Source organism: Opisthocomus hoazin, chromosome 3 (assembly GCF_030867145.1).
Source record: "Opisthocomus hoazin isolate bOpiHoa1 chromosome 3, bOpiHoa1.hap1, whole genome shotgun sequence".
Lineage (NCBI taxonomy): Eukaryota > Metazoa > Chordata > Aves > Opisthocomiformes > Opisthocomidae > Opisthocomus > Opisthocomus hoazin.
In genome coordinates, this window is record NC_134416.1 from 108,470,346 (window position 1) to 108,483,389 (window position 13,044).

The 13,044-nt window shown below is 43.8% G+C and overlaps 1 protein-coding gene across 5 annotated transcripts in view; it reads right to left on the minus strand.

Annotated features, from left to right (window-relative positions):
* FARS2 (phenylalanyl-tRNA synthetase 2, mitochondrial) overlaps positions 1 to 13,044 on the minus strand; it is a 236,682-nt gene that overhangs the window by 162,098 nt on the left and 61,540 nt on the right. For all 5 annotated transcript variants that reach the window (XM_075417198.1, XM_075417197.1, XM_075417199.1 and 2 more), the window contains 2 exons: positions 11,091 to 11,250; positions 3,463 to 3,594 (listed from right to left, as the gene is read on the minus strand). In XM_075417198.1, coding sequence (XP_075273313.1) covers positions 3,463 to 3,594; positions 11,091 to 11,250 — 292 coding nt within the window. The remainder of the gene's footprint in view (positions 1 to 3,462; positions 3,595 to 11,090; positions 11,251 to 13,044) is intronic.

A 13,044-nucleotide genomic window follows, 5' to 3' on the forward strand; every position in this document is an offset into this window, starting at 1 on the left:
CTCCAAAGAACTATAGTGAGGTTATTTTGGGCAGGGAGTCGTCGTTATAAGACCTGCCAGTCCAACAGAAACTTCTGCCAACAGAAAGAAACAGCTACTTAGGACTAAAATTCTGGCCCCTTTGTGGCACGGACCTTGTCTTTTCATCCTCTGCAAGGCTTCTTCAGTTCTTCTGCATTTTTGTTGTGTTCCATATATGAATACATATATTTTTTCAACAGAAAAAGAAAAGAAAAAAACAAACCTGTGGGGAAGCATCCAGACTGTTTAAATTATAACCTCCATAGATAACCAGGCACATTCGACTTCTGCTTGGAGTGACTGTTTCCATTTGCCTCACAAACCAGTTTTTTGTATTCAACCAATAACACACAAAACAAAAGAACTTGAGGATTTTGAAGGTAAAAGCTCTCTCCTCCTTTTCCCTTAGGAAAATATTGTCTTATGGAAGGAAAAGCAATGCCTGCCAGCAAACATTACATTTCAGAAGTATCTATTTTAATAGTCAATATCAAGCAAAAGTGCCCATAAACCAAAAATCCCAAACTGCAAGATACTAGAAATGTTATAGACCATATAAAAAAAAAAAGACAATTTCTGCAAACTCTCAGTTTCTTCTACAGTTTTTAATCAGCAAGCTGTGCAGTACACCATGAAAAGATCTCTCTGCATTTTGCTGGTGAACTGGCACACCAAGAGTGAAATATTTCTTCAGCACCAGCTTAGCCAGCCAAAAAATGAGTAACATCTGTCTTTTTCATTCAGTCCTACTGAGTTGTTTTCTGGTAGAGCCCTTAGAGATTGAAACAGGAGTGGGAAGTTTGCAGAGCCTATTCTAGATGTCTGATAAAGAAGAGAGACAGAGCATCTAGGTTGTGGCACCAGCATTTAGTCCTTCATCAGAGGACGTAGGTCTGTGGTGTCAGTCAGTGCTCCGAGGTTAGATGCTTTCATGTTGGGCTATGGGATACTTACCTGTAGTTAAGGAATTTCCTTATCAGTGAACAAATGGTAGGGATAAAAAAACCACAACCAACCAACCCACCCCCACCAAAACCCACAACCTAGTGTTTTTCCAAATAATTCACCTCGATTTCTTTTGCCTGAAAATCTGCATTGACTGAAAATAACACTTCCTCCTATAAAAGATGAACAGGCAGTAGTTGGAACAAAAGGCACGAGGACAGAGCTATTAGGAAGTCACAGGCCTCCTTTCCAAGTTTAGTGAAGGTCCTGTTCCTTGCCGATCTGTACTGGTTTAAAATGGAAAGGTTTAAAAATGAAAATCTGGCTTTTCAAAGAAATTTAGGGGGTTGGGACCAGAGTAATAACATCCATTGATCGTGGATACTGGAGGCATTAAGGATATTCTAAAGGTAAAAAAATATAAAAACTACCACCGTTCAAATGTGGGATGGCTTTGGAAGGCAACAGAGTTCTGCTAGCAATAAAAGACAAAGGAGCTAGGAAATCTTTCACCTTCATCCCTCTCCACAGAGAATCTCCTTTCTGGACTTGTGGATTTTCAGTTTGGGGCAAAAGCAGCTTGCTGCCACAGCACACTCCTATGGGTTAGTTACAGCAAACTTGGCTTCACCGTAGACAGACACAAGCTGGCATGCCAGGAGCCTGCTGGGGTTTTAAACTGCTGCAAAAGAGGATTACAGAAGAGAATACTGAGAGCAGCAGTAGGCAGGGAAGACTGGTGCTTGACTCCTTACCTGACTGAAAGTATGAACTAGCTTGTCTCTTTGTTACTGTAAACCAAATAAGCTAATCATTAGCCAATATAATTATTAGCCACACTTTTCCCTCATTTGTGGTAAACAGATTCCAACGCTTCAATGAAATCACACTGAGATACATTAGACTCAGCTTTTGTAGCCAAGTGTTTTCCCAGAGCTCCTGGAGGGAGCAGAAAAAACCCCCTGTGGCTACATGAAGTACAATTCTCTCTAAATGAAGTGAAAAAATGATTGGTGCTTCCACAACTGAGTTTGCAAACTCTCAAAATATCTTGCTAATAAAGTGAAATAATATTTTACTGTTTATTTGTTTTAATAATACAAGTCCAAAAGTTATTCAAAAGCTAGACTCAAGTTAATAAATTCATGAGTTCTTGCAAGATTAGAATCACAATGAATAGTTAGGAGAGTTTTGGTGCAGAAGAGATATAATTTTGAAGACCATAATTCAGAAAGGTGAAAAACTGCTGAGACAGAGTAAATTGAAAACTTTGACTGCAGTGCTGTTTCATGTACATTCATTCACACAAACACACACAAACACGTACCGTAATTATTTTTGAGGCCACAGTTTACCTCTTCTCACACAAGTTAAAGAAACCTAAACATGAGTATTGAGCAACGTAGAAGTTTTTCAATAAGAAAGCCTGGCCACTGGTGTGTTACATCTGATGGAAATAACATACACAGTAGTGTTTCACTTCCGAGGCTGATCAGAAGCTGTGTTGTATTTATCACACCATGAACATGCCAAGTAACCAGGGCCAAAATTGAGCCAGTCGTAGTTATCGTACTTGGACTTCAACAGAAAGAATTTAGAGCACGTGAACATACAACAATAGCTTAGGAAACCTACTGCAAAAAAAAAAAATCAGCCGAGCATAACTTGGCTATCTGAAAGCACACTTGCGAGAATTAAACAGATCATATTCCAGAAGGCTCCCATACCTAAAATGACACTGCAGACACTGAACAACAGAGCTTTGAGCACATGCAGTCTGCCCTGTGCTTACAAAGAATTGTCTTTTCTCAGCTAATGAAATAACAAGCATGTAAAGCTCTCCATACAAAGATTATCAGAAAAACACCACGAATTTCTCCTCTCCTTCTTTTGTACTTATGTGTAAGTTTTAGAAAGCAAAATCATCAAGTGACATTGCTCTGTAATAATTTCAGTTAAAATCACGACACTGCTCTTAATGCAGTTTACAATCTTATAAAACAACCAACCTGAGGAGACAAGAAACAAAACAAAAGCAAAAAGCAACCCACCATTTAAACCAGCGACCAAACAGCAATATGAAAGACACCACATTCCTCTTTCTAGACCTTAGAGATACAGGAGCACTCTGATATTCCAAATACTAGAGGATGCTATTTGCTTATGATACTTTTAAATCACAACTATGAATGTACTTGACATCTCTTGGAAGAGAAAAAACATCCACACATCCCAATTTGTCAGTTCCTCTTTTAAAGCTGACATCTCTGTCTCCTTATTGCACAAAATAAAAGGCTCCGGGTCGCTCGCTCAGTTCCTGCCCTCAAATCACAGCACGCGAGGTCCGCGCTCCACCTGAGGACGACTTGTGGCAGCTGCCACGAACAGAGATGCCCGTGCTCATCAGGGGAGAAGGGGGCACTTCAGACGGCGAAGCTCACTGCGCTGGAAGTGCTCGCAAACAGAGACGTCAAGGAAGTAAAGCAGTTTCCGTACCTGAGTTAACTAGCTGTTGCTCCATGACCCCGCAGCCCAGGACCTCCATCCATTCTCCCTGGAAGTTGATCTCCATCTCAAAGGAAGGGTGAGTAAACGGGAAGTAGCAGTCTACCCATCTGACTTGCAGTCCTGTAGCAGCATTGAAAAAATAAATAAATATGAAGGGTGTATGCTTAAAAGGCCATCCCTCCAACCATCTGTAAAACTTGCCCTTTAACTAACGACATCAATTACAGCAATCCAGAGAAAATAAATAGCAAAGAAACTAATTTACAACACTTGTGCAAGGTGATAAATCTTAAAACTTGTGGAAAAAAATGACCATGTCTTTTCTAATATGAAAAATGCTTTGTACAATTCAAGCACACTTTGAAACCAAATCAATCACTTGTCATACTCTAGCAACCACCTGGCATCAAACAAAAATGAGCCAAGATCATGAGAAAGTCAGTAATTGTATTACTCTTTGCAGTAGGAAATTACCAACTGCTCCTCACAGGAAGAGCTATGTCCTTAATTTTTACTTAGTATCTTGTGGATCAACAAAGCAAGTAATTTTTTTCATCAGAACGTATTTAAAACACAAAGCTATTCTTTCCATATATGTTTAAATGTGGAAGTTAAAAATAGATATTAATACACACAAATAGAAATATATATTTGCACAGAGTTGCACATTTTTAAGGTATGCTATGTACCCCCGCCACACGGAGTACTCCGGACCCAGAAGACGAGAGTTTAACTTTGGATGTGAAACGTAAGAGCAAGGTGCCACTGGGTAACGCCCTCTCCCCAGCTCAGCACCTCCGCCAGCGCCACTGCGCAGGGCAAGTCCCCGGCATCGCTGAGCAGTGGAGCCAGAAGAGGGCAAGGTCTACAGCACTGCCAGAAGCAGGGGTGTTGGCAAGGCTCTCATTACTTCTGATGAGTTTCAGCTCTTGTAGTGATTTACACAGGCTTTGTTTCGCTGAAGAATTGTTTCTAGCCATTAGGTGTCAGGAAAAAAAAGTCTCAGAAACATGAACCGTAAAACTCAAGAGACAATTGAACTGCAAATTCCATGATTTAATGCCTTAACCCCAAAGCCCATCCTTCCCTTCAGTTGAGCCAAGTGCTAATCAGCGTTAGGATCATTAACAACCAGGCAGGCCCAGTTTTGAAAATATGGGGCACAGTAACAGTTGTTTGGGTGATGGTAACTGTTAACACCCCTGGTGTTTGGTTTTCAAGCTTTTGGGAGTTTGTTTCGTAGAAGAAACTTCAAACATGAAATTGCACGATTTTACTGAAAGTTTTTCAAATTAAAACATCTTCTGTAGCCTCCAGGATTAGATTTTCTTTGATTACTTCTGAAACATTAAATGTAGCTACAGCAACTGAAACAAAAGTGTACATACACAGCCAAAACATCGAACAGCGAATGGTTGCGGGGAGCATTTCTAGATGCTGGGAACTGTCAAATGCAGAGGTAGTTACAAAGCAAATGTATTGCTACTTCTAGATCTTCTTTTCTCTCTTAAATATCTATCTCAGGATGTCACATAAATGATAAAAAAAGCATTTTTACAATTCTACACACAGAATTGTGAAAAGTAGAGTGGTAGCAATTATACCATTCACAACTGTCCTGTGACTTGCAGCAATCATTTTACTGCTTTTTTGTCTGCACAAGAATAATAAATTTACATAGATGAAAAAAGTCATGTGCCTACAACAGCATGGTGCGTGGACAACATTTTTTTAATTTCCTGATCTTGGTACAGATGCATTTTTAATCCTAGGGCTGTACAATTCTGCACTCACTGTAAAGCCAAGCACATATAAAATATCTTCATTTAACTTGCAAAATTTGCAACTGCAGCAAGAATTACATTCAATATTCAAGTAGTTTCGTGTTCAGTAACAACATTTGTATAATGGTTTCTTTCTAATACTCTGATTACTTCAAAATAAAGCTCTGGGAAAAAAGGATTTCTCTGCTTTTTGTTCTTAATTAAAATAAGTTTTAAAAGGCATAAAACAAATTTAAAGCTCTTTTTTTAATTTTTAATTTTAACGCATATTAATACTCGAGGCCTTTATTTTAAATAAGCAAGCAAACAAAAACCTGAATAAAACAAAACAAACTCCCAGCGAATACCCAACGCCCGCCTTCACTCTGTTCTCCGGGCGAGCGCTCCATCCCACGCACCACACCGATGTCACCCGCGCAGCAGCCGGCGCGACTGGGCGCACCTCTGCGGTTTACATTCCGGTGATCCTTCGACTCTGGAAGACTTCGCTGCAGAGCAGCGGTGCTCGGCCTTCGGCCAGGTGCAACCTGCAAACCGCATTTCTGTAGACTGGCACAGAATGAGCGGGTACATTCGTTGCTCACGTACAAAGTCCGGTCTCGGTGCTCAATACATTCCCAAGGAATAAGCGGCATCGCTCACACTCAGCAAACGAGGCCACTAAAGACTTCAAAGGATTACGGAGACGGGGCTTTCTGCAGTACTACGCAATTAACCTGATTAGGCCTAGTTCTTCACGCACGGCCTACGGAATGCTGCCAAAAAATTCTCTCCTCTAAAAATTTCCGGAGGCCGAGAGACGCACATCTGTCTGGAAAGAGCACAGCGCTGAGCCCAAGGGAGGGCAGCTGCCTCGGCACAGGCCCGGGGCTGTCCCTGGCCCAGAGGGACCGTCTGTGCCGGCAGCGGACACCCGCCCGTTCCCCGCGGCCCTCGGTGACCACCATGGCCGGGTGGCCTGGCTGGGCGCCGGGGCCCCCCGCAGCCGCTCCCCTCCTCAGCTGGACAGGGAGGGGAAACAGAACCAAGGGCTGGTGGGTCAGGATAAGGGCAGGGAGAGATCGCTCAGCAATCACCGCCACGGGCAAAACAGACTCCGCTTGGGGAGATCAGCTTAATTTATTACCGATCAAATCAGACCAGGATAATGAGAAATAAAATCTAATCTCATAAACACCTTTTCCGCACCCCTCTCTTCTTCCCAGGCTCAACTTCACTCCCATTTCTCTCCCTCCTCCCCCCAAGCGGCGCAGGGGGATGGGGAATGGAGGTTGCGGTCAGTTCATCACACGTTGTCTGTGCCGCTCCTTCCTCCTCAGGGGGAGGACTCCTCACCCTCTGCCCCCGCTCCAGCGTGGGGTCCCTCCCCTGGAGGCAGTCCTCCATGGACTGCTCCAGCGTGAGTCACTCACACAGGCTGCAGTTCTCCATTAATTGCTCCAGTGTGGGTCCCTTCCACGGGTGCAGTCCTTCAAGAACAGACTGCTCCAGCGTGGGTCCCCCACGGAGTCACAAGCCCTGCCAGCAAGCTTGCTCGAGCTTGGGCTCCTCTCCACAGGGCCACAAGCCCTGCCAGGAGCCTGCTCCATCACAGGCTCTCCATGGGGTCACAGCCTCCTTTGGGCACATCCACCTGCTCCAGCGTGGGGTCTTCCCTGGGCTGGAGGTGGGTATCTGCTCCACCATGGGCCTCCATGGACTGCAGGGACACAGCCTGACTCACCATAGTCTTCTCCATAGGCTGCAGGGGAACCTCTGCTCCGGCGCCTGGAGCCCCTCTTCCCCCTCCTTCTGCACTGGCCTTGGTGCCTGCAGAGCTCTCTCTCTCACATACTCTCACTCCTCTCTCTGGCCGCAGCTGCTGTTACGCAGTGACTTTTCTCCCTTCCTAAATACGCTACCCCAGAGGCGCTACCGCCGTCGCTGATGGGCTCGGCCTTGTCCAGCGTCAGGCCCATCCTGGAGCCGGCTGGCGTTGGCTCTGTCGGACATTGGGGAAGCTTCTGGCAGCTTCTCACAGAAGCCCCCCTGCTACCAAAACCTTCTCACACAAAGTACAGTAACTTCCATGTCACATCGGGAACAAGTAAGGAACAAGTGAACAGTTATTGCTGTTCCTGAGTACGGAGCCCAGGCAAGGAATCGGCCATAGCCTGCCCTGCAAAGCAGTGGTGCTGTCAGCCATTCAGCTACACAAGTCTCTGTCAGTGCTAGCCTAATTGAGTCTCATGATGAAAAAGGCTTGACCAAAGGCACTAAAAAAGAAAGAAAAGACAGAAAATATTCAACACATTAAAGCAGCCTATTGCTAAGCTACAGCACAGAAGCAACAAAGCCAGAGACCCAGATGGTCTTCAGTGACCAGCAATTCTCTTTGTTGCTGAGGATTATTTTTAGAGAAGGGATCTATGGGAGAAAAAGGAGAGGGGCGCAGGGCGGGTGCTGGGGAGCACAGAAGGTATCAAGCCGTGGCCACTTGAGGAGTGTGTTGATTTTTAAGTACTCTGCACCTCACTGCTTCAGCTAATTCATCATACTTGCAGCAGACAGGAGCTGGCTGCCCATAAAGCTATGTTAGCTCACATTATTATTAGCCAGACCATTATGCTCTCAGTAAATGATTTCTTTTTCTTTAAACTCCTTACACTCATAGATCTCCATACACCCAAAGGAGGTATCAGTACAACAGAATTAAGAAGAAGAAAGAGCAGAACAACATGTTGGATTTCAAAGACATCCAGTGGCTGTTCAGTCAGAACCAGCAGCAGAGCCATCAGTCAAAGCTCAGCACTGCTTACCCTCCCAGCTTCTCTTACCAGTGCCTAGAAACTGGGTAGGTAAATATGGGACAGCAGTGAATTTTGGGCCATTTAATGCGAAGCAACAAATCCCAGGACCAGCACACAGTCAATCTTTTATATTTGCTATAGTAAGATTACTTCTGAATCCCTCAGGGTCCACAAAGGCTTTTGGCAAACTACAGAAGGGTTTGAGACAGAACTGGAGTTGGGAAAGACTGACTGACTACCTCTGTGCGGAAATCTAGGACAGCTACCCTCGTTACAAGGTAACTGAAACAAGACAGGACAGACTTCCTACACTGACAGATCTGCACGTGGAGATGGAGGTGTAAGTTAAATTAGCGGATTTTAGGTGTGCACCATATCTGGAGGTAACAGAGCAAAGCTGAGAAAGGTGATCTCTAGGTGTAATATTTGAAATAGCTTCCTGACAGCAAAATCTCATGAAAGAAACTGAAAGACCATCACTTGTAGAATGCAAAATCAGACACGGCATACCACCAGAAAATGTAATAAAAAGAACTACCTTACATTGTCTAGTATTTAAGACAACTGATCCCATGCTCTACATCTATCCTGCCCGCTAATATCCATCGTTCCTTTCTCTGTTGGCAAAGCCAGGAAGAAATAACAAGACAAACTTAGGAATAAATGTAAGTGCAGATTTTTATGAAGTCTTTGACCTTCCTCAAGGCAACCTAGTGATCTTTAAGCAACTTTTGTTATATTGTTTACTGACATGTGCAGTCAACCCTAAAGTATCTAGATAGTGTGGGATCAGTCAGGTAAAGCAAAAGTGGCTCATTAAATAATACAGAAGCTAATCTAGTGCAATACATATCTGAAATGTAACAAAAAAAACAAAAAACAAACAAACAAACAGAAACAAGAAAGGTTAGTGATCTGACCTTCCTGCAGAGATCCCCAATCTGTCATCACCCTAAGCTGGGAAACTCACAGAGAAGCACTGCAGAAGCACAGCTAGTTAATACAAAACTAAATTGCATGTCTGTGCATTCATGGTAGACTTCACCAGCCATCCAAAGAATCTGTCTACGAATTACAGTTGCCTGTGCAACAATGCAACATTTTGGTAGCTGACTGCAGCTATGATCACGCTTCCCTGCTAGCAAAGCTGTGCAACTTCACTGCTATATTCTGCTGACAGCACAGGCTGTAAAGAGTACAGCTGATATTAAGTACAAAAGGTATGAAATTTTTGCTTTTAACAGAACATGGGGCCTTATGGAATATCCACATGAAGGGAAAATATAGAATATTTCCAAGAGCAATAAATGCAGTAAATCACTAACTATATCTTGTCTTTGTATTTCAGGAAAAATATTATGAGCATAGAAATAGAAAACCCCTCCAAGTAAGAAGGTGGCACCAACTTTTAGTCTGCAGGTTTACAATCATTTAAGAATATATTTTTTAATGTCTTTCTAGCTACTGTGTGGACTGTAGAAGAACTCGTAATAGCCAACCTACTGAAGCTTAAAGTGCAGCATCTGTCAACAGTCAGAGAAGAATGCCACTGCAGTCTCAGCTATCACTAATAACTCCTAGAAATTGCTCACTTTAAACAACATCCTCAGCATCTGAGGTTGATCTAAAAATATTGTTCTTACTATTACTCACTTTGATTCTAAATTTGCATGCTTCAAAAGGCCACTGTTAAGTAAAATACAACCACAAGAAAATCTGAACTCAGGAACTTAAAAAAATTTTGTCCAGGTGGAATAGAACAAAAACTGGCATAAGTTTTGCTTGCTGTGAATTTCATCAAGATGTTGAAGCAGTCACACATAGCACTTGCTACCATTATCAATCCACTCTTGGAACTACTGCTCTAAACGCAGCAGACAGCTTAAAAGAGCTTTGAAAGCAGCCAGGATACCCCATGCATTACAATACTATCCAGTATTTCCTCAACAGAAAAATGAATCAGTTCAGAAGAGCAGCCACCTTGCCAGGAAATAGCATTAACGTAGCGATTTTGACTCAGGTCATTCATAAATTCAGCTCCTGAAACGGAAAGCAAGTATTTCCAAGGAGAGGGTATTCCATTTGTATACACAGACATTCATCACCCTTCCTCATTCCACTTTAAGTACTAAAAAACAATTATTTTTCAGCTTGGTGCGAACTTAGCAAACACCATCTCCCCTCAGCCGCAAGGTTTAATTTACCTGCACCAGGGAGATGCTCACGGCACTTTGCATGCGCACGCAGCAAAGCAGCACACGCACTCACTTCTGCCCTTCCCTTCTGCCGTCAGCCTCCACGCTGCCGAGACGTGGCCGTGGCCCCGCACCCTCCCCAGCAGCACCAAGCTCCGACGCGTCCCCCGGCACGAAGCCGCAGCCACGCTCCGTCCCCCCGGGGACGCGGGAGGCCCACGAGGACGGAGCAGAGGGGCTCCCACACAGCCCTGCGCCGGAGCTGCCTCTCCTCGCAGGACCCACGCTGACAGGTACGCTGTGTTTACTCAACACGTGGCTTCCGCCAGGCAAGTGCCTGCGCTGGGATCTGGCACGTGTCACAGCCTGCATTCATGCCCACCACGTCACCCTGACGCGCTGCGTTCCAAGACCTCTTCACAAAAACCTGGTGATTCACCACAGCGTTGCGTGCATCAGTATTTAGAAAAACCAAGAGAGCAAGGTGTGCGTGGCCTCTGGGGCTGTGCTCAATAATTTTATAAGGTCTGGATATAACAGCATTAAAGAACATACAAACACATGTTACAGCAGAAAGGTCAATCAATAGCCAGTTACTCTGACATTAAAAGACACGGGGATGGAACTCTGACCAAACTTCAGAGAAAAAAGTAATAGTAAAGAATGAATGAAGACTCCTAAAATAACAGCAGATCTCATTAGAAAAAAATCCACACGGCTGTATTTCAGTACACCAGCTGTCAACATCACCCCTAAGCCTCCTGTTTTTATTATGCAGCAAAATGTTTCTCAAAAGCCTGGATGCCTACAGCCATCAGCAGTCCAGGAAAAAAGGCACAAGGACCTACCTTCACCGAAGATGTGAGTCATGAGCTTTGTGAGCACTTGCTTCAGGTTGAACTCCACCAGCCTCACCGCCTCCATGGTGTGACACTCCTGCTTGTCTGCAGTGCGATGGCCTTGCTCAAACAACTGTAAGCCGTCACCATCTTTAATGCCGGAGAACAGCTAGAATAAAAATCACAAACAACCAGTGTTCTGCATCAACGACTTTCTAAATAAAAAACAAGAGAATGAACTTTTATTGATTTCAGTGGGAATCTTACCTGCTAAGTCTGCACCACGAAAAACAAAATGTTAAAGATTTATTTTATATAAATTCAGTTCACTACACACAGAGATAAATCATCACAAGAACAGAAATATCCAAACAATAAGATTTATTTTATTTCTGCACCGTATCTTCAAATAATATGATCAGCTACAGGAAAATATTAATTTATAAAGGAAATATCTTTTTTTCTGATGCTGTTACTTTGAAAGTTGCCATGCAGAACAAAGTACACTGTATAGTAAATGTAACATATCCCAAAAACGACAATGCACAACGGTATTTATCACAGCAGTTACTTTTTTTTAGTAATTGAATAATGTAAAAGAAATACCAAAAACCCAACACTTTTTAAAAGCTGTAATCAAATGAATTAAAAAAAAAAAAAAAAAAAATAACAAAACACACGAATCCCCCCCTCCCCCCCCAGCAGTTAAACGAGACCTTAAGCTGCTCATATTTGATTCATCTTGGGTAGGGTTCATTCATTTAAGGACTGGCGTTTTCCTGCATTTTCCCCCACACAGCCCCTTTCTGTGTACAGGAGTTTTGTTTATGGGGCATTTACGGATTCATGGCCTTGGTCTGGAGTTTCCAGATCAATCACAAGGCACAGGGGCAGGCTGCACCTGGGATGCGACAGACCCGCTCTTCCTGGCGGGGCCCCTCTCCACCAGACTGCTGCAAGGCGAGGAGTTCGGCTCCCTGCACATCCCCCCGCGTTGCTGGCCAGGCCAGCCCGGACAGACACACAGCAGCAAGGCCGCGTCCTCTCAGGAGGCCAGTCCAACACTCCCGCCAAGACACGTCGTGGGAGGCTCTGTCCTGGGGGGACAAGCAGGCAGTTTTACACTCCGAAGAGAATTTTTGTTGGAAATCGTTACAGCTGCACAAAACCCAACTCTGGTAAACCTGGAGGGCAGGGAGAGCCAATTGTGCAAGCGTTTCAAGTGCCCTTTCCTATCCCTCCTCCTCCACCTCCCCACAGTCAGCCAAGCACACACAGAGGGAAAAACCACGCATTGAGATTTTCCTCATATTAAGCCTCCAGCATAACTGGCTCTTACTCAGGAGATGCCACGAACAGTGTGTAACCTTAACAATTCACAGATGCCAACAGAAGTTGTTTTAATTGCAGTTTGACACCTTTGGTGCACTAAATGCTGTAAAAAAAGTTCAAGTGAACCTCTGGTAGCCTACAAATGCTGGGCTCAATTAATTAAGACGAGCTTCTAGCACGTTTCATACAGACACAATGCATGCAGAAGGAGTCTGAGTTTAGATATCATGCAAACTAGCAGCAAAATGGATTGAGGGAATAAAAAAACAAAATCCCATCAGTAGCATTTAACTGTATATTGCTAGTCAGAAGGAGATTTGGCTGGCAGATTGAGAAAACTCCTCTCAAGTTAATCTCCTTAGTGCGCTGCAGAAAAGTACAAAATGGAAAAAGGGAAATACCAAATAAAACGATTACCCATCAGTCCAACAAAAATGCCTTTCCTAATAAAAAGGCAGCAGCTTGACAAAACTAGGTGTTATACTTTTAAATTACAGATTCTTTATTCAAGCACTCACCTGAAAGATAACCCCCCCCTCTTCCTGCCAGCATCATTTCTGCACTGGAAGCAGCAGATGACAGCCACCCCATAGCTGCTTTACTGTCAGCAGGGCAGACCAGCCATCCGACA